The sequence below is a fragment of the Rhinolophus hipposideros genome (genome assembly GCF_964194185.1).
Source record: "Rhinolophus hipposideros genome assembly, chromosome: 21".
NCBI lineage: Eukaryota > Metazoa > Chordata > Mammalia > Chiroptera > Rhinolophidae > Rhinolophus > Rhinolophus hipposideros.
Genome location: NC_138067.1, coordinates 39,573,865 through 39,598,935, shown reverse-complemented (window position 1 = coordinate 39,598,935; position 25,071 = coordinate 39,573,865). Strand labels below are relative to the sequence as shown.

The 25,071-nt window shown below is 58.7% G+C and overlaps 2 protein-coding genes across 5 annotated transcripts; one reads left to right on the top strand and one right to left on the bottom strand.

The window, feature by feature from the left end:
• Positions 1-418: 418 nt before the first annotated feature.
• ERFL (ETS repressor factor like) lies at positions 419-5,036 on the top strand (the record flags this gene model as incomplete). The annotated part of the gene is made up of 5 exons (XM_081031768.1): positions 419-495; positions 3,155-3,389; positions 3,755-3,950; positions 4,069-4,186; positions 4,588-5,036. Exons 1-5 carry the CDS (start codon positions 429-431, stop codon positions 5,034-5,036), a joined length of 1,065 nt encoding a protein of 354 aa, XP_080887894.1. The 5' UTR covers positions 419-428.
• On the bottom strand, positions 4,281-24,414 carry ARHGEF1 (Rho guanine nucleotide exchange factor 1). 4 transcript variants are annotated; one of them, XM_081031764.1, is made up of 31 exons: positions 24,362-24,389; positions 24,180-24,269; positions 19,929-19,974; positions 19,757-19,840; positions 19,168-19,281; positions 17,196-17,294; positions 16,931-16,973; positions 16,427-16,673; positions 15,991-16,020; positions 15,633-15,732; positions 15,407-15,503; positions 15,268-15,303; positions 14,811-14,948; positions 13,964-14,066; positions 12,614-12,781; positions 12,169-12,314; positions 10,606-10,752; positions 10,191-10,273; positions 9,898-10,023; positions 9,681-9,795; positions 9,467-9,567; positions 9,160-9,237; positions 8,868-8,943; positions 8,619-8,786; positions 7,949-8,036; positions 7,746-7,832; positions 7,340-7,407; positions 7,167-7,253; positions 6,651-6,814; positions 6,456-6,558; positions 4,281-6,162 (listed from the first exon to the last, which is right to left on the bottom strand). In XM_081031764.1, exons 3-30 carry the CDS (start codon positions 19,959-19,961, stop codon positions 6,475-6,477), a joined length of 2,910 nt encoding a protein of 969 aa, XP_080887890.1. In that variant the 5' UTR covers positions 19,962-19,974; positions 24,180-24,269; positions 24,362-24,389; the 3' UTR covers positions 4,281-6,162; positions 6,456-6,474. The 4 variants fall into 4 exon arrangements, with proteins under 4 accessions (XP_080887890.1, XP_080887892.1, XP_080887891.1 ...); XM_081031766.1 differs by lacking the exon at positions 12,614-12,781 and having other exon boundaries at positions 24,362-24,414; XM_081031765.1 differs by lacking the exons at positions 24,180-24,269; positions 24,362-24,389 and adding an exon at positions 22,976-23,114.
• Positions 24,415-25,071: the final 657 nt, after the last annotated feature.

The window sequence follows — 25,071 nt, the reverse complement described above, 5'->3', positions numbered from 1 at the left end:
AGGTCAGGTGCGAGATGGAGCTGGAGAGACAGTGGCAGAGAGGCTGCGGGCGGGCGGGTGGGTGAGCCAGAGTGAGAGTGAGCCAGCAAGCCCGCGAGGGGCAAGGAGCGAGGAGAGGCTGGGAGCGCCCCTGGTGCTCAGTGATAGAGGCACAGAGGAAGGGGAGGCGGCCCAGGAGGCTGGGAGGGAAGGCTCAGTGTCATAGGGCGGGGAGGGAACTGGGAGAGATGGGACAAGGGGGCCGCGCGGTGTCAGGGTGCGATGTGAGGAGAGAGGGTGGGAATCAGGCTGGGCAGAGTCTGGGCAGAGGGGGGAGCCCTGGGCAGCGCCTGTCCCCGCTGACTGCCGTCTCTCCCACCCGCCCCATCCTGTCCCTGCCTGTCTGTCCTGCATGTCTGTCCTGGCGTCTCTGCAGGGCCAGCTCCACCATGGACTGTAGCTGCGTCTCCGACCTTCTCTTCACCCCGCCTGCCCTGCCGGCTCTCTGGACCCCTGGTAACTGGCCTGACCCCCTCCCCCCAGCCCTCGGGCCTTCCCAGCCGGCCCCTCCTTTCTGATCTCTCACTCTCCTCCCTCTACCTCCCAGGTCTCTGTCAGAGTCCCCTTAATGAAAAACTTGGCTAAAAACTTCACAGCCAGATGTCCCTGCCACCTGCCTGCTGGGAAGTGAGGGTCTTTTGGAGGGTGGGTAAGGTATTGAGGTGCAAGAGGCACAGAGATCCGGGGGCCTAAGGTCCTGGGGTCTCTGCCACGCACATCTCAACCTGCTTCCACTCAAGACCTGCAGGCAAAGAGAAGCAGGGGGACCAGAGACAGGCAGGGCTGTCGGAGCGGGGATGGGGGCCAGATGAGGCAGTAGGCCTGGCGCTGGTGGACAGATGGACAGACGGGATGACCCAGGCAGGGGGACGTGGAGTCACGGCCCAGCCAGCCGGAGCCCTGGGAGAGAGGACGGCTCGCTCAGAAGTGGATGTTCAGAGCTGGGGATGTGGACAGTAAGACTGGCTTAGATGTGCATTTCAGTCCAAGTCACATGCCCCAACGGGGTGTGTGTGTGTGTGTGTGTGTGTGTGTGTGTGTGTGTGTGTGTAGACTGAAATTCTGTGCCTGGCTATTTGGGGTCTTGGAGTGTGTCCCTGTGTCACACTTGTGTTTCTGGAAGAAGGGTCACACTGGGAGAGTGTGTGTGTGTCTGCGCAGTCTTTGTGCGAGCCAGTGTGCGGGCTCAGATATGCACATGAGACTAACGTAGTGTCTCTGGGCTGCGTTGTCTTCCTTTGGGATGTCTAGTGTGTCGACATGTTAGATTGGGGGGGGTGTCTGCCAGCTCGCCGACTGTGTACCTGCCTCAGTGAGACGAAGAACCTTCAGCTTGTCCTTCCTGGTCTGTTGCATGGCATGTAGCATTCAGAGGCGACGTCCTGGTGCTATGTAGTGGGGCAGTCTGTGTTGGGGGGGGGGTGTTTCTCACATCTGTGTCACTGAGTGTGACTGAGTGTCTGTGTCACTGAGTGTGACACTGTCTGTCACAATGTATGTGTGTCTTTGTGCTGAGGTTGGGGTACTCTCTCTAGGTGCGTGTGTTAGCAGGTACAGCACCTTTAAGGACATCCTGTGGTGTTTCCGGGTTCGGTTGTGTGTCTGCATGGGTATGGTATGGCCAGTTGCACATTGCCATCTTTGGGGTCGTGTGGTGTGTCTGTGATAGTTGCTTCCCCACTAGGACATGCTTGTGTTCTGGGTGTGGAATGGGCCAGAGCTCCGTGTTGATTGAACCCTGTCATCTAAGGACCTGGAATGGAGTTGAGAGAAAATTCTCCCAACAGCGAGGAAACTTCCTGGCCTTCCCCAGCCTCAGGCAGGGAGGCGTTAGCACCCACATTTATACTCCAGGCAGCCTGGGCAGGACCTTGCTGTTCCTGGCTGCCCACCCCTGAAATCCTAATTAGCCAGAGAGGGCAAGGAACCGCAGGGGGATCACACAGCCTGCTCAGCGTGCCTCCGCACCTTTCTCGCACGGCCCTTAACTCTTTGCAGGCCAGTGCTGCCTTCTGTCTTCATGCCTAAGTCTGGGGTCTCTGAGGAGAGGAGAGGGGCAGAGGATAGGGCACCGGATAGAGCACAGAGGTGGGACCCAGGGCCTGGGCTTTCTGGATGGGAGGTGAGATTTAGGGATGGGCAGGCACATCCCCTTTCCACCCAACTTCTGGGCGTATCTGGACAACAGGATGCGGGACACCGTGTGACATGTGTGATACTGGGCAAGGGAGCCTGCTCTGTCATGGTGTCACCTTGCCTGTGTCAGGTTGACATGTATCTTGATGCTGACTCACCGTCTCCACCACACTGTGTCTTATTTGGGCCCTTGGGGTCCTGTTTCTGGTCATCGTAGTCTTGTAGTGGGACCCAGTTCTGAGGGGCCTGAGGTGTGTCCTTTTGTGTGGGAATGGGGTATGCAATGTGGGGTGTCTGGCATGTCCATCTTGGTGGTACGTGGTGTGTTGTGCCCCTGCAGGAGTGTGTGTCTGTCCCAGGGCACAGCTGGGTGTCCCTTGAGGGTGAGTGGATGTCTGTGTGACATGTGTGTTGTGGGTATCTGCATACACACGCTGCTTCTAGACCGACATAGTGAGGGGACACGGGGACGTGAAAGGCATAGATGGACAGGCCCAGCCTGGATGTGCCACGGTGGGGTCAGTGGCGGGAGCTTTTGGGGAGACATGGAGCAGGGGGCAAGGAGGCACAGGGGGGATGGGAGACTGCAGGAATCCAGGGCAGTTCAGAGTGCAAGAGAGACGAGACCTCCCAGGCCGGCGGGAATGGGGGACAACTGAGGGACGGGATAATGGTCTGGAGGGGGTGCCCTTCCCAGCTCCAGCCAGGATGGAGGAAACTGGCCGCTCCTACCCTCCACCCCAGGATACTGAATCTGGAAGAGTTGTGCCAAGATAGGGGATCAGGCTGGAAGTGCCAACCTAGTGTCCCCTGAGTTCTCTCCTGCTAGTTGGACAATTTGGGGACTAGACACCAAGTGGGGTCTGGAGAGTGGGAATACCTGAGCCTGGGCAGTTGCTCATCAGAGGCCGGGAGCAGGGTAAGGGCTGGGTGCCTCCTGGGTTCCAAGCAGGGGCCACTCCCCTGCCTCTGTTCCCAGGGTTTGCCTTTCCGGATTGGGCCTACAAGCCGGAGTCGTCCCCTGGCTCAAGGCAGATCCAGCTGTGGCACTTTATCCTGGAGCTGCTGCAGAAGGAGGAGTATCAGGGGGTCATCGCCTGGCAGGGGGACTACGGGGAATTCGTCATCAAGGACCCCGACGAGGTGGCCCGGCTCTGGGGCGTCCGCAAGTGCAAGCCCCACATGAATTACGACAAGCTGAGCAGGGCCCTGCGGTGAGGAGGGCTGTGGCCTGGACACCCACCTTGCCCCTTCTCCCCACTGTCCCTCTAGGCCCCCGCCCCCTGGGGGCTTTACCTCCACTCCCTGGGGCAGAATCCCCATGGATTGCATGCAGGACTCTGCACAAGTATAGGCACTTCCTTGAGTGGAAGGCAGGCAAGGAGGAAGGACCCATGGTCTGGGCTTTGGAGCCACACAGGCCAGGACCCCAGCCCTTGCCTCACCCCTTCCTAGTCCTGGCACCTTGATCAAGGGACTTGTGAGCCTCAGTTTCCCCAATTGTTATGCTCTGTGGCTGGCACAGCATGGGTTCCGGGCTCCCCCTTTACTCCCTACCCCCTTCTCCCTCTCCCCACAGCTACTACTACAACAAGAGGATTCTCCACAAGACCAAAGGGAAGAGGTTCACCTACAAGTTCAACTTCAGCAAAGTTGTGCTTGTCAATTACCCACTGTTGGATGTGGCAGCAGCCACCACAGGATCCCCACTTTTGCTGACCCCCAGTCCCTTTGGGGGGGGCCCTGGGCCAGATGCTCCTCCCCTCACCCCCGAGGTGAGTTAGGAGGCTGGGGGTCCCAGAATGGAGGCATTTGATGTCCCCCCAGCCATGGACCCCTTGGGGAGGGGACAGCCAGTCTGAGCAGAGCCACCTCCCTCACCTCCCTCTCCAGACCCTGCAGACCCTGTTCTCGGCCCCACGCTTGGGAGAGCCAGGGGCCCGGCTGCCCCTGTTCACCCCTGAGACGGACAAACTGCGTCTGGACAGCCCTTTCCCATTCCTGGGCTCCGGTAAGGGCCCCAGGGGTACAGGGGTGCCGGGTGGGGGGATGCTGCCTGTGTTTGAAGGAAGAGGATGGGCCAAAACGGAGATAGGACACAGTAAGAAGGCAAGGCTGCTCCTGTGTATTTAAAAGCCAGAGGATTCAAGTGAAGAGGCAGTGAGGAGGGAAATTGGAAAGGGGGACAGGCTGGGAGAAAGACTTTCAGGGGCACTAAAGGAATAGGGAGAGTGGGGGAGGGGAGAACGGGGGATGCCTTTTGCGGGTGGATGGATGCTGTGAGGGAGGGACAAAGGGGAGAACCCAGTAGGGGCAACACAGTAGGTGGGTAGCACCCTTTGCTAAGGCCCAGGCAGGCAGCCCCAACAGTGGAGCAGTGGCCCAGCCTGACGCCTCCCCTGTGCCCTCCAGGTGCCACCAGCTACTCCAAGCCCCCTGGCTTGCTGGGTCCTTACAGCAGAGCTTTCCCGGAGTATCCCTGGAACTTTAACCCCTACCTTGCCGGCCCCTTTCCCAAGCTGCCTCCTTCTCTCTATCCCCCACACTTCTACCCCAACCCTCTGGCCAGCTCCCTGGGCCACCTGCCCTCGGCAGGGGCAGGGGGAGGCCCCACAACCACACCTCTCCTGGCTGCCACGGGGGAGGGCCTGGGCCCCGAGCGCCCTTCGGGCCTGGCAGCAGCTCCCCGCCTGGCACTGCCAGGGGCTGGGGGTCCAGAGGCTGCTCTGGGCGGGAAGGAGGACAGCGACTCGGAGCTGGAGATCACAGATGTCAGCGGCTGCAGCTCTGACAGTGAGGGCGACGAGGGCCTCCCTGTGCCCCCCAAGTCCAAGGCGGGCAAAGTGGGGGTTGGCAGCTGAGCCGGCATGGGGTGATGGATTCTGCCGGGGCAGGGACCAGGGCCACCACCCGTGCAGCCTCTTCCTTCGTCTGGTTTGCCCTGGATGTCCTGCCAGAGGCTGGGGATCAGCCCTCGGCCCCTCCCAGGGCTGGGCATGTGGCTGTCCCAGTCTTCTTCTCCAACCCCAGGGTGGGGGTCTCATCTTTCCCTCCAGAGAGGGGAGGGAATGTGATGGCCTCCAGCCTGCTCCCAGGCTCCAGTTTGAGGGGGTCCCTGCCTGGCTCCTCTCCTGAAGTGCAATATGGTGCCCAGCCTCCCCTCATCCCTACCCCCCATGCTGTGACCTGTGTGTTTGTGTGGCAGTGTGTCCCCTGTGCTGGCCCCAGTCCTGACACCCACCCCACACAGGCCCCCTGGGGACAGGGAGCTCAGAGCAATAACCCCGCCCCCAGCCCCCACCCAGGAGGGCCCCCCACCCCACCAGCTCCCCATGACCCCCAACAGCCACCTCCAGAGTTTACTACAAAAATAAAAGAATGGAAAGGAGTGTGGATGTGGGGCGCCCAGCACTGTGGGTGACCATGGGGGCTTAGGGGTGGGAGCTGGGAGGGGGTGTGTGGAGGTGCCTGGGGAAGAGTTGTTAAAACACGGAATGAATGAACAGTTGGAGAAAGGCAAGAGGCACAGAGGTGACGTGGTGGGACAGACCCAGGCAGGTGATGCCAGACAGGGAGGGCTCCAGATGCCACTCCAGGGACCCGCCCTGCCCTCACAACACATACCTCTCCTTAGATAATATATATTAAAAAATAAACCTTCAATTCAGGATATAAAAACAGAGCAAAGGCACTTGGCGGGGGGATGAAGGGGTGCCCCCCCAGGCAATACTGAGATGGCCCGGGAAACGGGGGTCACTGTGGTGCTCCCTGGAATAAAGCCCTGAGTCTCCCATGCAGAAGGCAGAAGGGAGAGAAGGCTGAGGCCAGTGGGATGTTGGGGGGATGCAGTGATCCCAGCTGGGGCCCCCCCACATGTGGCCTCGGAAGCCCAGCTCTCTCTCCTTGAGCCCTTGGGGTTGGAGATGCTGCAGCAGCTGTGCAGGGACGGGTGGGTGGTCCTCACGTCCTCTCCATCTTGCAAAAGGCCTGGGGGGATGTGGGAGAAGGGAGACAGAGATGGAGGAGGGGAGAGAGAAGGAGAGATGATGGAGAGAGAGAAACAGGGAAAAGGGAGGATGGGGAGAAAGCACAAAATGGCCAGAGAAATAGAAACTGACAGATGGAGATGGAGAGACAGGAGGCGGGTGGACTGGGGAGATTCAAACAGACAAAGGTACAGGGAGAGAAATGGATGGCGTGGTGGAGAGGGGAGCCCCTGAGGTGCCCACTCTGATCCCCCCTCATCGGGCAGTGTCCGGTGTCCCCAGCCCCCCACTCACCTGCCTGGGGCAGGGAGCCTCAGGTACAGCCAGGCTGGGGGACAGTGTTCTCCCCAAGCTGAGACAGGATGAGTCGAAGGCGACAGAACTCCTCTTCCACCTCCTGGTGTGTAGGGGGTTACCATGAGAGGGGTCCCTGCACTGAGTCACCCCCTCCTCCCCCACCTCCCTGCCTCCCCAGCCACGGGCCCCCACCTCCAGCTGTTTAACGGTCTCCTCCAGGCTGAGTAGCTCCACTCGGATTTCCTGGGTCTGTGTGGGGCTCAGGGGGCCACCTTCTGGGAGCCCATCCCCTTGGAGGGGAGGCCCTGCCCCACTCTCTTCTTCCGAGGGGAACAGTAGCTGCTTCAGGGACAGCACTGGCCAGGGATAAAGGGACAGAGTCAGAGGTGGATCTGGGAAAGAGGATTCAGAGGGGGCAGGTGAGGGACAAGAGGTGGGAGAGGCCAGCGGCCTGCAGGTGGGTGCCAGGGGAGGCTGAGCCTGGGTTAGCTAGGCCTGCAGATGGGGCGAAAGTGGGCAGAAGTGAAGCTGAGCCTAGGATTGGGGAAGGGTGGGAGGGCACCAGTGATGGAGATGGGTCCAGGGAGAGGCTGAATTGAAGGTCAAGAAAAGGACGAAAGCTGCAGAAGGAGGGACTTGGGGCCGTGCATGGGGTGGCTGGTGCACTTGTTTCTGGTGGCAGCCCTGTGGGGGGTGGGGTGAAACTACCTTTCTGAAGGGCCTTGGCAGCGAGCTGGCCCTCAGGGCCGGGCCGGCAGAAGGGCAGGAGGGCACTGAGTGTTCTCTCAATCCGGCCTGGGTGGGGAGCAGGTAGGGCGCTCAGATCCTGCCCAGCTTCCTGTGGACACCCTCACCCCCACTCAATGCCCCTCCAGGCTCACCCTCAGCAGGGGGCATCTCTCGGCCACCATTGCCATTTTCAGAGCTGCTGAGCAGGGGTTCTCGGGTACTGGGGGAAGGAAGTGCTGGATGACCCCACATCCCTGGCCCCAGGGGTGACAGGGGCAGGGAGACAGAGAGCTGGAGGTGGGGAGGTCCAGAGATAGAGACAGAGGTTGAGGCTGGGAGACAGAGAGATAGAGAGGCTGGGCCAGTGGAAGACAGAGAGGCTTGGAGGGGAGACAATGGGCCGTGATGGGGCGGCACACACGTACACATGTACATTCACACATATGCATACACACGCACACATGGAGACAGGGCTAGAGCTGGGCTTCTGGGGACAAACAGGAAGCCAGCCCCAGCAACCCCCCCCCACCCTCCAGTTCCCTCCCTAGCCCCCCTCACCTGCTTGGGCTGGGCCGGGGTTTGGGGCGGGAGGCAGGGGCAGGGACCTTCAGGGACCCAGCGGTCTCAGTGATGAGGGCACACCAGCTGGGGAGACAGGCCAGCCACTGGGAAGTCAGAGCCCCCCACCCTCACCCTGTCCCCAGGGGCTCAGGGGCTTGGGCCTCCTCCTCCACCCACGCGAGGAACCCAAATGCCCTCACTTCTTCCGCTCCGACACGGACTGTGCCACCAGCTCGTATATCTGGGCCTCCTGGTCCCAGGTAAAAATGACATAGAAGGCTTTGTGATCTGCAAGGGGAAGGAAAGGTGTGGCTCAGAGCCGGGGAACCCCACTTTGTGTCCTCCCTGAGCACTCGCTGGAGGCCGGAGATGGCCCTCACAATGGGGGACGGGGTCTCCCACGACTCAATTCCCCACTCCTATGTCACTAATACCCCTCAGGTGCCCTCCTTCCAGCCTTCCCTCTCATGCTCCCACGTCTAACCAGGAACACATTAGCACCACGGCCCTGCGACAGCTTCCTGGCAATATGTTTGCAAATCCCTTGTCACTGAGCTCCTGGCTTTCACCCCTGTGCGCCTACAACCCCCAAGAAGCAGTCAGGGTGTCCTTACAAAACAGCGGGTAGAGGTGGCAGCTCCTCTGTGCAAAAACCTGGGGCAGTTTCCCATCTCACTTAATGAAATCCACAACCTGGCCTGGCCCCCGGCCCTGCCCAGCTCCAGGGCCTCTTCCGCTAGCTCAGCCTCTGCTCACAGCCTCCGCCTGCCACGACACCTACTCCTCCATCTGCGGCAGCCTCCCCTTTGCCAGAACGTGAGTTCCCGGGCGCTTTGGAGGGTTCCCTCCTCACTCAGGGCCCGGCCTCACCGGTGGCCACCTCACGGGTCATGGCGGAGGTGAGCCGCAGGACCGGCCGCAGCATGGTCTTGCCGTCAGGCGTGGGTGTCAGCGTCCGGCTGTGTGACTTGAGCAGTAGCCGCTCGTCCTGGCGCTGGAGCAGCAGCAGCAGGTCGTCCAGCAGCAGCACATGGACCTCTGCAGGAGGCGAGGCCGCACTCAGCACCCCCCACCTGAGCACTGTGCCACTCGGTCCCTGCTCCCTGCCCTGGCGCTCACCCACAGCCTTGTCCTTTGTCACCCGCCACGTCAGCGGGCCCTCGTGGACCAGCTTCTTCTTGGTGATGTCTAGGTTCTGGAGGCCGGAAGGAGTGACAGTGGGCACAGGCCAAGGTGGGGCAGGGGAGGGTGGGGATGACCATGGGGTTGTGTATCACAGCCAGGGGCAGGATGGGTGCTGGCTGGGAATGGGGCGGGGTCAGAGCTGAGGGGTCTCTCTGGCTTCCTGGATGCATTATGGGAGAATCCTGACAGCAAGGAGGGCCGGAGACGGGAGAGCAGGAGGGGTCACCTTGAACTCGCTCAGCATGGGGTCACTGCTCTGCTTTAGGTGGGACAAGTCCAGGCGCCTTTGATAATCCTTGAGCCTCTAGAACAGGGAAGAGAGTGTCATAGGGACAAGCCAAGGGCCAGACCTGACCTCCAGTGACCCTGAGAGGGAGGAGTTGAGGGCCCAGTTAACCCCTGGAAAGCCCTGAGGGGGACAAACTGAGGGCCAGGCTTGAGCTCCTGAGCAGAAGTGGCCCCTGAGAGGGACAAGCTGAGCTCTGCCCATACATGTCCCACTGCCCTAGGCCCAGGGCCGCGCCCAGGCTCACCAGCAGGTCCTCCATGTCTCGCACAGCTTGGTTGACGTGATGCAGAATTTCCCGGCAGCACTCAGCCGCCTGCTCCACCTTCTCCCGTTCCGCAGGCTCTTCTGTGGGCAAGGGAGAGACCAGCCATGGGGAACCCCAGCCATGGCGAACCCGCTGCTGGTCTGCGGCAAGGTGGGCCGGGGCGACTGGGCCGGCGGGGCAGCCGGCAGGCTACCTGTGTTCTGCCCAATGCTCTGCAGCAGCAGGGGGTACTTGGTCAGCCGCTGCATCTCTGTGGGGATCATGTCCTTCAGCTGCAGGCGGCGGCACCGCGGGCGGCTCTCGGCCTCCTGAGGGAACAGCAGTGCTGAAGTGGCCCACGCTTGGGGGCCCTGGGACTGGGACACTGGAACCTCCTCTGGGACCCCGGCCCAGACCCCCGCCCACCTCACCTGCACAAAGGCGCAGAAACGAGGCTCCTTGCGCTGCTTGGCTTTGAGCTGCTCTAAGGCAAATGACTGGCGGCTGCAGAAGCGGGAGGAGATTTTCTGGAACCAGGAGCCCTCTGCACCATCAAACTATAGCAAAATTCAGGCCAGGGAGGGTGTCTCAGGTGGGCCTGGGAAGAGCAGGGCCTCACTCGGGGATGGAGGCTAAGACAGGAGGACAGGCCTGGGGGAGACCCCCAGCTTCCACAGGTCCCCAGCTAGGAGGAGGGGCTGGGAGCTGGGCTGGGTGCCCTCACCCGGGCCAGCAGCACATCTCCGATCTCCTCTATGAGGTAGCCGCTGTCCTGCCTCTGCTTCATCAGGCGATCGAGGAACAGGGCTGTGGGGAGTGGTGAGGAAAGGGAGTGCTGTCAGGACCCACAAAATTGTACGTAGAGCCTGTTTGGGCGTTGGCGGGGATTGGCTGCAGGTGTGTCTATCTGATCCTTGGGGCCGGTGGGCCTGTCACCCCATCACGTGCTTGATATGCCTGTCTCATTTAGAATGTGAGCTCTGGCGGGTCCAGGGCAGAGTTGTCCCCAGTGCCAGAATAGAGGCTGCCCATGATGGGTGCTCAAAGAGAACATGTTAGACTCCAAGCCTAGTTGCCTGAGGCCTCAAAGGAGGAAGCCAAAGGTGGGGTGTGCAGTAGGGCTGAGGCCCTGCACTCACAATGCACTTCGATGAGCTCATCCAGGTTGGGAAAGATGTTCTGTAGCTCCTCCAGGGGGAAGAAGCCGCTGTCCGCCATGGGCTGGTAGAAGAGGTCATGCAGCACCCGGAGCATGCGCACGTGAGCCGCCTCCGTCACCAGCAGCTCTACAGGGCCACCAGGCAGGAAGCATGGTTGGGGAGGGTGCCAACTATGGGGGGCAGTTTCAGAGGCAGGATGGGGGGACAAGGAGAAGGGGTTGGGATGGGACAGCTCTCTCTGAGTGGTGTCATCTGCCCCTGGGACAGCCATTGAGTATTCCTCAAGGCCCTGCCTCTTCTTTTTGGCAGTGGCAGCCAGCCAGGATGACCAATGGTCCTAGTCTTCCTGGCAATCATGGGCTTCCCAGGACATGGGGCTTTTGGCTCCAAAATGGGGAAAGTCCCGGGCACAGCAGAACAAGACAGTTACCCCACTGCCAGCAAGCCTGCAGCTGTGTTTAGTGTCTAACCATCCAGCAAGTGTCTCAGCCTGTTTATGGGACAGTGACTCCCTCTGTGCACAGGTTGATAGCCTCAGATCCAGGGGCCCCCAGAGGGTGCATGCTTGAGTTCCAGGGCCCTGGAAGTCCCTGGAAACTAGATGCATGGCTTTGTGTGTTACGCATATTTTTCTGGCGAGAGCACTTGCTATGCTGTCTGATGTGGGAGACACTAGCCACATACAGCTCTTCAAATTTGAATTAAAATGAAATGAAACACAAAATTCAGCTCTCATTTGTACTCATCACATTTCAAGTGATTAACAGCTATTATGTGACTGGTGGTTACCATGTTGGACAGCATAAATATTACACGTTTCCATCATTCCAGAAAGTTCTACTGGAGAGCACTGCTTGTTTTGATCATAGACTTAGAAGGATCTGTGACCCCGAAAGTATTCACCTACTGCCCTAAAAATTCTGAATGAGTACTTTCTTTAAATAAACTTCCAGAGGAGCTTCCAAAATCATCTACTTTTGCCAAACACTGTGTACTCACACACAATTTGAAATCACAGAAAAGAATCAAGACAGAAGCGAAGCAAGCACTGCTAATATATTATCTTCCCAAACTTTTCCCCATGGAATCTTTCCTCCCCAAGCAGTTAAGATCTTAGTAACGACAGCAGTCACTTTCGAATGCTTTTACTGTCCCCAACACTGCGCTAAACACTTCCAGTGAATTGTCTCATCTTCATGGCAGTCTTTTAAGATAGGAACTAATACTGCCCACGTTTCACAAATAGGGAAACAAAGGCTTATGCTAGAAATACAATTTTATATCCCATTGCTGGCTCTTCATATCAGCACTGCCCTGCACTACTAGAAATTCTTTGGAAATGTCACGTTGCCAGCAGCATTCCTGGTCCACAGAGTGGCTGTTCTACAATTTACGTAATCAATGGCCCTCTGTCAGAAACGGGCTGCCCTCAAGCTCTGCTTGTTGTAAATAACAGCAAGATAGACATCTCGCTGCATCTGTCTCTCTTTGCCACAGCTGGCTCGTCCTTGGCCACAGTGGGCTGGAGGGGGTGGCACTCACCGCTGATGACCTCCTGCCGCTTCACCTGGTTCTTGGACAAGCTGTGCAGGGTGTCTGGGGGGATGAGCTCCCGCCAGCCAGGGGGCTCTTCTGGTTCCATCTCTAGTCCTGACCGTCCTGGCTCCCCCTCATCTCCAGGCTCGGGGCTGTGGGACAGAGAGGCTTTGTTAGAGCCCCAGTTTGGGGCCTCCCAAAGAGGAGACTTTGACTCCTAATATCCAACCCCCCTGTGGCCTCGGCATTCGATGCCCCCAGGGTGGCCCTAGCTGCAGACTAGCCCCCAGATTTCTAGAAAGAAGTGTCCTATACCTCTTTTGTAACCACTGTAGGACCTCAGTGACCTCAGCATCTGATACTCAGTTCTCTGTGACTCTGAAAACCACCCCATTCCCATCCTCCCTGACTCTCTAGACTGACTCAATGGATAGGGGGTATAGTGACGTACGTGGCTCGTCGGGCAGGGCCAAGCACGGCCGTGGCGGAGCTGGGGTCCATGTCCACGTCGCTCCGGGAGCGGCCCCCACCCCGGCCCTTAGCCCCGAGGCTGCCCCGGGAAGGCCGGCGGCGGTCACTCACCCGCAGGCTCTCCGAGCGCCCCAGACGCCCCGATAGCCTGGACCCCGAGGCCACGGACAGAGTCAGGCAGAGGCCAGAACAAGGACAGAGACCAGGACAGGGACAGACGGGGACAGACCACGACAGGGACAGACGGGGAGAGACCAGGACAGAGATAGGGCGAGACCAGGACAGGGACAGACAGGGACAGAGCAGGACAGGGCGAGACCAGGACAGGGAGACCAGGACAGGGACAGAGCAGGACAGGGACAGACCAGGACAGGAATCAAACATGCAACAGAAGAGAGCAGAGAGTCAGAAGGAGTGGGATCTAGGGGTGCTGGGGCAGTACGGGGTGGTCTGGAGGGATACTGGAATTTGGTGGGGGAGGGAACCCAGTGTGGAGCACAGGACTGACCCCTCCCTTCCCTGAGGCAGAGGGATGGGGGCAGAGCCAGGAGTTGAGGGTAGGAGAAAGGGAATTTTAATACTTAGCTCTTTGGCTGGGAGGGTGATGTCCCCACCCACCCCTCACAGGAGTGAAGGGGAGTGGGTGGCCCATGGGGAGAGGGGAGGAGCTGGGAGATATGGGGGAGGGGCTAGCCCTCCCCCCACCCAGGGCCCAGGCACCCACCTCTTCCACCTTCTGAGGAGAGAGGGGTACAGGGTCAGAGGTGGACCCAGATGGAACCCAACTCACCTCCCCCACCCGCCAAAAGGTCCCCAAAGCAGCAGCACAAGGACAGGCAGGGGCAGAGCCTGCTCCCCAACTATGAGGGGGACAGGGCCCCCAGGCATGGAGCACAGAGGGATGGGGGGCTGAGGTAAGGGGAACCAGGAGGCAGGAGCAGGGCACTGGCTGAGGCTTAAGAGAAGAGAAGGAAGGATGAAGAAGGGAAGGGGTGGAGGGAGAAGGGCCAGGAGGAGCTCAGGGGTGAAGGGCGGAGAAAGAGGAAGGGGAAGAGGCGGATGGAAGGAGAGAGAGGGAGGGAGGAGAGGAGAAAAAACTGTGAAAAAGAAGGAGAGGAAGAAGGGGGGGAAGCAAGGAAGAGGAATGAGAGAGGAGATGAGACAAGAAAAAGAGGAAGAAGGAAAAGAGGGAGAAGGTGGAAAGAGGGAGGTGCAGGGCAGAGTAGAATGGCTCAGGGACAGCAGGTGCAAATGGCAGCAAGACCCCCAACACGCAGCCTCCCAGCCCTGACTCCTGCGCCCCGCACACCCTTCACCCCTGCCTGGGCACCTCTCAGTATCAGCACCCTCCTCGGTACTCTCCAGGGGCACTGGGGGCTCCAAGCTGGCTGCCTGCAGAGGCGGGTCCCCCAGCTCCAGTGGGGCATCAACACCTGTGGGGGTGGCAGGGAGAGCAGGGTTGGCTGGGAGGCCCCTGTAGCAGTGAGACCCCCACTCTGGGGGGCCTCAGTTTCCGCCTCCATGGAGTTGAGGGTGGGGGACTAAAGCCATCCAGTGCCCGGCAGACACCAAATGGCTGCTCTGTACTTTGATGGGGATGGACAGATGGAAAGACCTCTGAGAATACCACTGTGGACAGATGGGACCCACAGAACTGGGGGAGAGACTGCATGCTCTGCTCCATGCCTCTAACCCATCTGTTCTCCCGAACCTCAACTGGGACTTGTAGGAAGAGGAGATACCCCATTTAGAGATGAGGAGACGGAGGCTCAGAGAGGGAAGTGAGTGACTTCCAATATATAACATAAGACGCAGAGCTGTGAGTTGAACCCTGGGATGGCCAATTAGCTATCTGAAGTCCCAGGGGTTGGGGGCCACGTAAGGATCGTGAGAAATGCAGTTAATAGGGCTGACGGGCTCACCAATCCAAGGGAGCTGATTGGCAATGTACTAAAAGAGGGTTCTGGGAAATGAAGCCATGGAGGCTGATGGGAAATGTAGTCCAAGAAGGTGGGAACCACATCACCAGGATAGAAGTCAGAGCCTGGGAGGAAAGTTGTGGAAAAGGTAAAGTGAGGGAAGGGGTGGTTTTACTGATAACACTGGTGACCAGGAGCAGGGAGGGTCCGGTGGAGAGAACCAAGGGGTGGGCTTGACAGAGGGTCGTTAACTCTCACCTAGTTCCCGGTCAGGGCTGTCCCCAGACAGAGGGTGTAAAGAAACTCCAGGCGTGTCCTGCCCAGGGAACCCAACATTCCGATCCCGGGAGGGCACCCCTAGGCCTCCCTTCCGTTCTATGAGGCTTGGCTTCTCAGCTAGGGAGACATTGAGAGAGAAAGAGAGAAATAAAGAGTCCAGTGGCTCTAATCCACAATGGCCTGGGGGATCCAAGATGCTATGCTCCAGCCCCGTCCTGCCCATCATTCAGGAGATCCCTCCTCCTCCCTCAGACTCAGGATCCAGGCCCCGGCCCCTCCTCCCTCAGACCCAGGAGCCCAGGCCCCCAGCCCCTCCTCCCTCAGACCCAGGCCCCCGACCCCTCCTCCCTCAGACCCAGGCGTCCAGGTCTCCAGCCCCTCCTCTCTTAGGCCCAGTAGGTCCCCTGGAGATGGATGCTCTGGCTTCAGGACTTACCATCAGCCTCCGCTTTGAGGTGCCGAGTATCCAGGGCTGAAATAGAGATATGAGACCGATGGAACTGTGAGGGGTGTGTGTGTGTGTTTGGGGGGTGCAGCGTGGGGAAGTCGGGGTGAGCGGAGGCCAGGAACCTCACCCTGGGGCTCTCCCCTATTCCAGCGGGCAGCATCCAGGAAGCTACTCAGTCCTTTCTTGGTCTTAGTCGGCTCATCTGACCTCCGGTTCCCCATCACCTGCAGGAAGCGGGGGTGGGGGGAGAGGTGAGAGACGGCTGGTTATTTCTGAGCCACCAACAGAGTCTCAGGGCTCCCCACCAGGTCTCTGGAGAGGAAAGGACCAGTTTTGGGTAATCAGGGAAGCACCTTTTTTCGGAAGAAATTCCTCCCCGACTTCTTGTCCCCGCTCTTGGACCGCACCCCAAGGTGGCGCATGTACAGGCTGATGGCGTTGACCACAGCAGCACTGTGGGGAGGGGGTGGTGATGACCCCAGGCACAGACTGCACACTGCTCCCCCACAGCTTTCCCCTCCCCATTCACTTCCCACCCCAAGCCCATAACCACTTCCTGCAGTGTAGCTGAGGAAAGGGGAGAAGGCTCCAAGGGACAGGGACAGGGAAGCTGCTCCACACCCAGGGCCCCAGCCTCCCCCACTCCCACGTCTCCTCCCTCAGGCCCAGGAGACTAAACGGCTGTCCTGCTGTCCTCTCTGCTTCCATCACCTCTTTTCTTCATCGGTAGAGATTGTGTGTCTGTAAGGAGAAGAAAGTTTGTGACAAACTTGCTAAGCCTGGGGTCCCTGTCCACCCAGCACAAATGTCTGGATGGTTGTCCCCTTAGAGGCTGGGACAGGAAAGAGGAGAGGCAGAGCGGGGGACTGCTGAAACAATTGGGAAGGAGGATAACGGGAGGGAGGCGTGGATGGGAGTGACAAGGACCAGGCCCGAACACAGGCCTCGGAGAGACCTGGAACCTGAGAGGGACCCCAAAGCGGGGAAGGGAAGACAAAAACCCAGATGAACTAAAATGCCAGGGCCTGGGGACCCAGAAACTGGGGAAGATGCAAAGGAATGAACTGTGAAGCTATAGAGGGAGCCCTGACATGGATGGGACAGCAGAGGGCACCCTGGTGGTTGGGGAGGGGCTGGCCACACTCACTGCATCTCCTCCAGGTGGGCCAGCAGCCTCTCAGCCACATGCCGTTCCCGGGCCTCGAAGGCCGCGCGGTCCCGTCCCACCCAGGATTCCAGCTGGGCCAGATCCGGCTCCCAGGGCGTCATGCCCATGAGCCGCTTGGAGCGGAAGTCCTCCAGCTGCCGGCTGACAGCCGCCTGCTGGCTCTGCACCACCTCCTGCACAAACTGCCGCTGGATGTCTTCAGAGATGAGGTCGGGCCGCGTGCGGTCTGCAGGGACAGCGACCAGGGCTGGGGCCAGTTTCCCGGAGCCCGGCTCCCCACCCACCCTTGGACTCCATCAGCCATGCTGTCTTGGGATACCAAGGCAGCCAGGAGAGAGGAAGAAAGGACTCTCCACTGTCCAAGGAGTGTGGGCATGTGGCCTCCCACCCTGGGCCTTCTGGGAGGCCTGGTCTCTGCTAGAGACCTCTCCTTCATCCTGCAGACCTCTCTCTCCCTCCCATAGACCCCTCTCCGCTCCTTACCAAGTTCAAAGGCAACTGTGGGAGGAACTGGCACCCGCAGAACCTGTTCAGGAGAGAGAATGGAGTGAAGCGGAGGACTCGGCAGTGATGGGATGGCAGCTGACGGGCCCTGGGAACGGTGGTCTGAGGGGAGGCAGCAGTGGAGGAAGGGCCAGGCTGGCACAGGGTCTCCCCAGGCCAGGCTTCCCTTCACAGGGTGGAGGTTCGGAGGTGTAGGGTGGCTCTCCAGGGCCAAGGGCTGGGGCTCCTGGAAGGCGTCTCTCACCGCGGTCTTCTCCAGGAAGCTGTGATAGAAGTCGAGGAAGGCCTTCTTGGCCTCCTTGGAACCCAGCGAGCCCAGCATGTCCGCGTGTAGGCAGCAGAGCTGGGGAGACAGAGTGTGACCTGTCCTCCCTACCAGCCACCTGAACCCCACTTCCCCTTGGAGAGCCTCGGGGCTCAAATCCTCCGGGAAGCGTGTTCCCTGACCTCCACCATCCCCACACCCAGGCCCTGCCTCCCAGGGCCACCATAAGCATTTGCTAGTGTTTTATCCTGTGGGACTGTTCTCTGTGGCTCTGTCTCCTCCCTGCTGCTACCACTCCCAGCTACACGGGCTGGTGCATCCAGACGCGTTCTAAACCCTTTATAACATGAAGCTTTCTGCTCTTAGGGGCATCATTCCATTTCACAGAAAAGGAAGTTGAGCTCAGGAAGTTTGCTCAAGGTCACACAGCTAGTAAGTGGCAAAATTGGGGTTAGAATCCAGGCAGACTGTCTCCACTATACTCTACTGCCTAGAAATACCGTGAGCAACTGGAAGGTTAGCTTTGGGGGTGTGCGGGGAGGCTGGTTCTGATTCACCTGTGTCCCAGACAGGGTCCAGAGCGTGGTGGATGCTGGGTAAATAAACAGGTGAACAAATGGGGCTCACTCATTCATTCATCAAGCACTTCCTGGGACTGCCTGTGTACCAGCCCTGTGCTGGGTGACACTGGCAATGCAGTGGGGACTCCAACTGATCCTGGCTCCTGGGGGGCTCTCGTCAGGTAAGGGACATGGTCTCAGTGTGCTAAGGACTCAGCTCAGCGGGGACAGGACTGTTTCTGCACAGTAAACACTTTCAATTAATCTATGTCACCCCCGTCTCCCCAAAGCAAAACTCCATGACAGGCCATCAGGAAGCAGCCTAGGGGACCACAGCTAGCCCTCAGACACGCCCCCAGCCGTTGAGGTGAGGGAGCAGCATGACAAATCGCACATTGCTGGAGGCCATCTGGGTCCCCTCAGCCAAGCCCCTGGCCCTCACAGGAAGGACATGGTAGTCAGCACCACCCCTGAGCCGAGTCCCAGGAGCTCGAGTTCTAGAAACCCCCAAGCTCGGGGGGAACTCCTTGCCTAGAGGGCCACAGCCTCCATGAACCAGAGGAGGGGCTGCCACTTCTCTGGAGAAGGCCAGTTCCTGATTTCCTGACAGTTTCTGAGGCTTCCATGTCAGTCGACGCCCCTTCTTTTTGCATCGCCCACCCTGGCGTCCCTCCCTGGCATTTCTGCCAGTCTCCTTGTCTCCTGGAGGCATCTGCTGTGCGTTTCCATTATAGACCAGTGCCCTGGGCTAGCCCCGACTAAGGCCTGTGCTGGGCTGCACGGCGCCTTCTTGGAATGGGACCCTTGTCCACGGAGCACTACCGCACCCCCACCCCCTGCAGCCAGTGCTTCTTCCTTCCTACATTGTCTGCTGGGTTCTCTAGACTCTGCAAGTATTTTCCACGGCACAGCTCTGCATCCACACCTCCCGAGTGTTTTCTGCCTAATACAGGTTTCTGGATCATGGATTATGTTCTCTCTGCCTTGTGGGCTGCTTGTGGTGGTTTCCTGTTTCTGGATCAGGGCCTGCTGTGCCACCTAGATCCGGGAAGGCCAAAGGCTTTCTCCCCAGCACCAACCCTAAATGGTACCTGCTAAGGCCATGGAGAGGAGGATTCAATTTCCAGAGTCTGTGAGAAAGGGTGCTGTCATTGATGGGTGACACTGCCACAGCAGGGGGGCGGAGGGGGTATGGTGTTTCCCAGGTGCCTGGATTCTGTTGCTTTCTGCATGAGCCTCCTGTGTGTGCTCTCCTGGCCTGCACTCTGCTTCCTGGGATTTACACGGGGCACCTGCAATCTTGTCTGGATTACATGCTGGCCCCTCTGGCTCTCTACTTGTAGACCCTCCTGGCTCATCTTCTACTTCTAGACCCCCCTCCCTGCCCTCACCAGGGGTCCTGGCTCGAATTGCAGGGCCACGTGCTGCAGGAGGGCCATGAGGTGGGCCGGGCGGCGCTTCACCTGCTCCAGGCTCTGGAACTGGCTGTTTTGCTCCTCTGCGTTCTGGGGGTAGGAATGGGGGTAAGACAGTGGGAGCAGAACAGGGGCCTTGGGCTTTACCCCTCCTCTTTCCTTGGCATTTCCTGATGGACCCAAGCTGGGAGGATGGGGTGATGATGGTGTCTATTCTGTAATGGTGGCTGCAGGGCAGGTGTCAAGGAGAATGGAGAAAATTTAATGTTAAAATGAGGGGTGATGAGGACAGCAATTAGGAAAGATGGAACGGGGATCTGTGATGTAAGTGGGGGATGGCAATCAAAACAGGGATTAGAGTCCAAAGGGTGGGATCAAGGATGGGGGCGGGATCAGGAAGCAGGTACGACCCAGATAAGAGATTGGCAGTGAGAAGACGCAGCAGGACAGCGCCTGAGAATGGAGAACTGCACTAAGGTGGGAGGGGACACTGAGGATGGGACTGGAGGGGCGGGGGCCCCAGGAAGCCTGGGACAGGAGATTTTCCACCCAGTCTCCCCCTCACCGTCTCCAGTTCGTTCTCAAAATCCTCGTCCTCGGCCCCAATGATGCTGACGGGCACAAGGCCAGGCCGGGGGGGCCCCGGGGCCTGTGGAAGGGGAGGGTTGGCTTCAGCCCACTGTGCTCCCCACCGCACAGCCCCCCAGTCCTTTCAACCCCTGGCTCTGTCCACTCACCGCCCCTCGGGCCACGACGTCCTCTGCCTCCATGGGCTCTGCAGGGCTGGGGGAAGAGGAGGGGCTGAGGTTAGGGGGTGGGAGGAGGTGGCACTGGGTGGTTACTCACAGATTCCTGGCCCAGGTGTGAAGGTGAGTAAACAGCCTTCCCCCATCTGGGCCTCCGCAACTCAATGGGGCCTCTGTATGGCGACAAAGAGCCCTTCAGAGGCCAGCCAGGGCGGGGAGCCCAAGGACAGGGAGCCTTGTTGGGGGGGAAGCTGGAGGCCCAGGAGCCTGGGTCCATGAGAGAGCTGTGGCCATGACAGCCTGCAAGTTTTGGGTCCCTAATGCAGGAGGGGCTGGGGGCTCAGACTCTGGGCTCTGAGGCAGGAGGGGCTGGGGCCAGCAGATTGGCAAGGTTAAAGGGGAGGTAGGAGGGAGATAACGGGGGTGTCTTCGGGCTCCTCTGATCTGTGACAGGCTTGGGGCAGGATGTTGCCTCTGAACCCACCAGCCCCACTTCCTGCGACAGGAAATCACAGTGGCAAACCCCTCAACCCCCAACTCTCTCCAGATAAGAAAACAACACTGAACTCTCTTCTCTCAGGGACCAAGAGTCCCCGGATCCACAAGAGCTTTTCCTCAGGGACCTGGTATCTTTCTGGCTTCCACTCCCAGGAAACAAGGAAGGGTCCTCAGCTCATCCCCCAAGGTGTGTCTGTATCCCTCACCCACATCCCTCTGCCGTGCCAGCTCCCCTTCCCCCAGCCAGCACTTTGGCTGTCTCTCCCTGATTCTGCCTGTCTCTGCCTGTCTTCTGTTTCCTCATTTTCTCTCCCTTCCTTCAGACCTGTCTCATTTTTCCCACTCTGCCTCCCCTCCTTCCTCCTCTCCCCCTCAGCCAACTCCACCCTATCCCTACTTCTGCTTCTCCCTGCCTTTGCCCTCTGCCTCTCTTCTGTCCCTGCCTGTCTTGCCACATCTGGTTTCTGCAGCCAATGTCCCTGCACCGATCTGAGTTGCTGTCTCACGTGCTGCCTCTCTCCCATCGTCTCCCTTAGAGTCTCCACTTCTCCCTGTGTCTTCCCACCAAAATCATCTGTGTTCTTAATTGGTATGACTAATGCCATGCGAGCCTGAGCTGTGTCAGGCGGGAAGAGCTGTGGAAATGGGTGGAATGGACCAGTGGGGGGCTCTCCCCACAGCCCAGAGCTATTTATAACCCTACTTGCCTGAGACCCACCCTTCTCCCTCTTCCACAGGCCTCCTCCCTAGCACTCAATAAATAGTAGCTATGATTTTGATTATGATCATTAAACAATGATGCTTTCTAGAGTGTCCAAATGCCACCCCATGGGTTCATCAGAGCAGGCACCATTTTTATTCTTTGGCATAAACGGTATTTGTCCAATATCCAAACTTGGGTAATTTAAGATTTGAGCATTGTTAAATATTCACATAAATAAATTTGCAAACCAAGGCAGAAAAATAATAGCAATTATTTATTATGAATGCTAAACTTACATAACACTTACAGGGCGCCAGGCATTGCTCTGAGAGCTTTTCACATAGTAACTCACTTAACCCTCACAACCACAACCACCCTGTGCTATTGTTATTCCCATCCGAGATGGAAAACCTTCACCAGGCCGCCAGCTGCAACTTCTGGGCTGGAAAACATGACCATGAACATGGAGGGTCCATGGTCATCACCTCACTTAGGGGTGGAGAGGTTCGACAGAAGCAAGGAGATTCCAAAAGGGCACAGGAGAGGACACATATTATCTGAGCAAATGCTCAGTGCCAGGCAGGCCCCAAATCATGCACATGATACATATTATCTCCTTTATTCTTTGTTTGTCACAATAATACAAAATAATAGCTGACACTTGTCATTAAGTATGTGCCAAACACAGCATTACTGTTTTATAGGTATTAACTAATTTAATCCTCTCAGTGACCACATGAGGTCAGTATTATTATTATGCCCGTTTTACAAAGGAGGAAACTGAGGCACAGTTCATAAGGAACAGAACCGGGATTCAGCCCCAGGCGGTCTGGCTTCAGAGTTTATGCATTTAACTATTAGAATATGCTGCCTCAGAGCATGGGGAAGCCCCACTCCAACCTTAGGAAACTAAAATCAGAACCAAGACACATCAGGTCTCCTTATAGGCCTGGAAAGTCACGGGTATGTGGGCACTGTGGCCTGGGTAGGAGTACAGGATGGGCTCGGCTGCTCCACAGACTCTTGGGACTCAAGGAGGATGTGGGGAGGGTTATGCTGCTTAGGAGATGGGGAGGGCGGGGAGGAGCTGCCACAAAGGCTGGGAAATGATAGGTTGAAGCTGTCAGATGGATGTATAGGCAACTGACAAGGCCTGAAGTCCAGCACCGGGGTACTGTGTGCATGGGGCTGATAGGGGTCAGTTTAGAGGTCGGGATCCTACAGCAAAGCAGACACGTGTGGAAGACAATATGGGCACTTGGGTTCTACACGGGGCTCAGGGTCTATAAGATATTGAGTTGATGATCCTAGTCCCTAAGAACCTCTGGGAGCCTTAAAGAACCTAAAATACAGAACAGTTAGGGTGAGTCCATAAGGCGCCCTTGGAATGTATAAGGCCTCAGGTTCTATTTGACACATGGTGGGCCTACAAGGATCAGGGGTCACACATGATCATGAAACCACAGGGAAAGTGGCCAATCTATGGGACCTCTGGAGACTTAAAACGGGACGAGAATTTTATAGGGGAGTGTGGTGGTCCCCAGACCCAGGATCTCCAGGGCCCTGGATTCTAGGGGATGCTGCTGATCGATGGGGACTCCGTGTCTGTAAGGAGCCGGGTCTCCTCAGGGGCCCAGCAGAAACCTGGGGTGTCTGTAGGATCTTGTAATCTACATGGAACGTGGCGGGTCTACACGACCCCCAAACCTACATGGGACGTGGCGGGTCTACACGGGCCCCAAATCCTACAGGGGACGTGGCAATGTGTACAGCCAGGGATGCTGGGGCAGACGTGTGGAGTCAGGGTTTGACACCCGCCAGGGGCCGCTTCCCTCACCTGCTCCGGGTCGAAGAAGCCACCGCAGCTGCCAGAACCGAAGCCTCGGCGCACAGGCTCGGAGCTCCCCCACCCCCGCCTCCGAGTCACTCTAGCCGCCTCAGCGGCCGCCTTTGATTCCAGCTCCACTCCTCCCGCCAGCCGCTCTAGCCGGCCTCCTGCCAGACGACTCTACTCCTCTTGCTAGTCGCTCTAGCGCTTCACTGCGCCACGCTGGCCAGATAGGGCCGCTCTGGCCTGCCCTGGAGGTCTGGCGTTTACATATCTCGACTGCTCCCGTTGCTCCCCCTGGGCCCCGCCCCTGCCCCGCCCCTACCTCCGCGGCCCGAGGTGAGGATGGTTCCACCCCCCATGCCAAAACTGAGCCTGAGATCTCCGAGTTACCACGGCCCTTACTTAGTACTTGGACTGGGTTCCCCGCCGTATTTTGCCTCTCTTAACTGGGGGACCAAAGTTGATTTTCCAACGCTCGTTCATTAGTTCTCTGCGCATCCACCCCACCCCACCGCCGCATACCTTCCTCTGGGGCCGGCAAGCAAAAATCCTGAGTTCAAGCGTACCTTTCCCTCTGACCTGCTATGTAACCTGGAGTAAGCAATTACTTCTTTCCAACCCTCAGTCTTCCCATCTATACAATGGAGGAAAATCGCCAGCTCTATGCCCTGCAATCCAGCTCTCGGTATAATTAATGACCCAGAAAAAGAGCTTCCCAGAAACGCTTTCAAATGCGCTCCGCAAGTTTCAGCTTCACAGCGGCCTATGACGTTAACTGTCGTTTTTCTTTTTAGGTGGTCCTAAAGCATGCGGGGTTGGAGGACGATGCTTAGCGGAAAGCACCTGCGAGTTCAAATCCCAACTCCACTCGGTCTCACGACGTGTGCCCTGGGACGAGTTGGATCTGCTGTCTGGGCCTCAGTTTCCCCACCCATACAGTGGGAGTGATCATCTGTTCTCTGGATAGTTGGAGGCCTTGACCCGGCCTCGCATGCCTCACCCCACCTGCTGGACACTCGGCGGGTATTAGTTCTGTTCTCTTTGCCCCTTTGACAGATGGGAAAACTGAGGCCCAGGGAGGGCGGTCTCTGGCTCAGGGGTGCCCCAGGAGGCCCCTCCACTGCCAGCAGCGCCCCAGCCCCCTCTCTCCTCCTCCCACTTCCCGGAGCAGCCAAGGGGAGGAGGCCGGGCGGGGCCACGGACGGTGTACCTGGTGTCCGCGCAGGGAGGTGACCGGCGGGGCGCCCGAGGTCGGGCTCGGCGATCCCGGGCCCTGTGTCCCGGCTCCCGCTTCCTGGCTCTGGCGGGGCAGGAAGTTGGGGCGTTTTTCTGGAGGCCCCCGCCCCGCCGCCCCTCCCCGCTTCCTGCCCGCGCCCCGCGCCCGCCCGGCACCTCCGCTTCCTTCCCCTTCTCGCAGCCCGTCCGGCCCCGCCTTTCGCCGCTCCGCCGGGGATCCGAGGGCATCGGCCCCGCCCCGACCCCGCCCGACCCCTCCCGGCAGGGTCCGTCCGTCTGTCTGCAGGGCGTGGTGTCCGCCAGCACCTCCCGGCGGGCTGGGGGCGAGTCTCGCCCTGCGCCCGCCTGGATCCGCGCAGCCACCTCCCCGCCTTCCGTCCCTGCGTGTCTCTCGGTCTTCCTCTCTCTATTTCTGTCCGCGGCCCTCTTCTTTGATTCTCTCTTTCTCCCCTTTTCTCCGTTGGGGTCTTTTCCACCGGTTCCCCGTTGTCCCTCCCCTTCTCTGTCGCTTTCTCCCTCGGAGCCCTTCTCTTTCCATCTCTGCGTCTCTGCGTCGCCATCTCAGTCATTTCCCCACCTGTGGCTTTCCTCGGAGTCTCAAGGGTCACCCTCTCCGTGTCCCTTTTTCTATGAACCCTTCTCTCCTTTCTATCTCTTCCTGCTGTCTCTCTCTATCTCAGTATCTCTGTCATTATCTCTCTCTGCCTCAGTCTTTCTCCTCTCTTCTGTCTCAGAAACTCTACATCTCTGTGCCTCTCTGTCATTGACCCTGAGTCTCCCCACCTTTCCCAAGTTAGGGCCACAGACTGTCCAAGTCCCCTGCCACGAATCCAGTTCCAGAGAACAGGTGTGGCCGTAGTAGAATT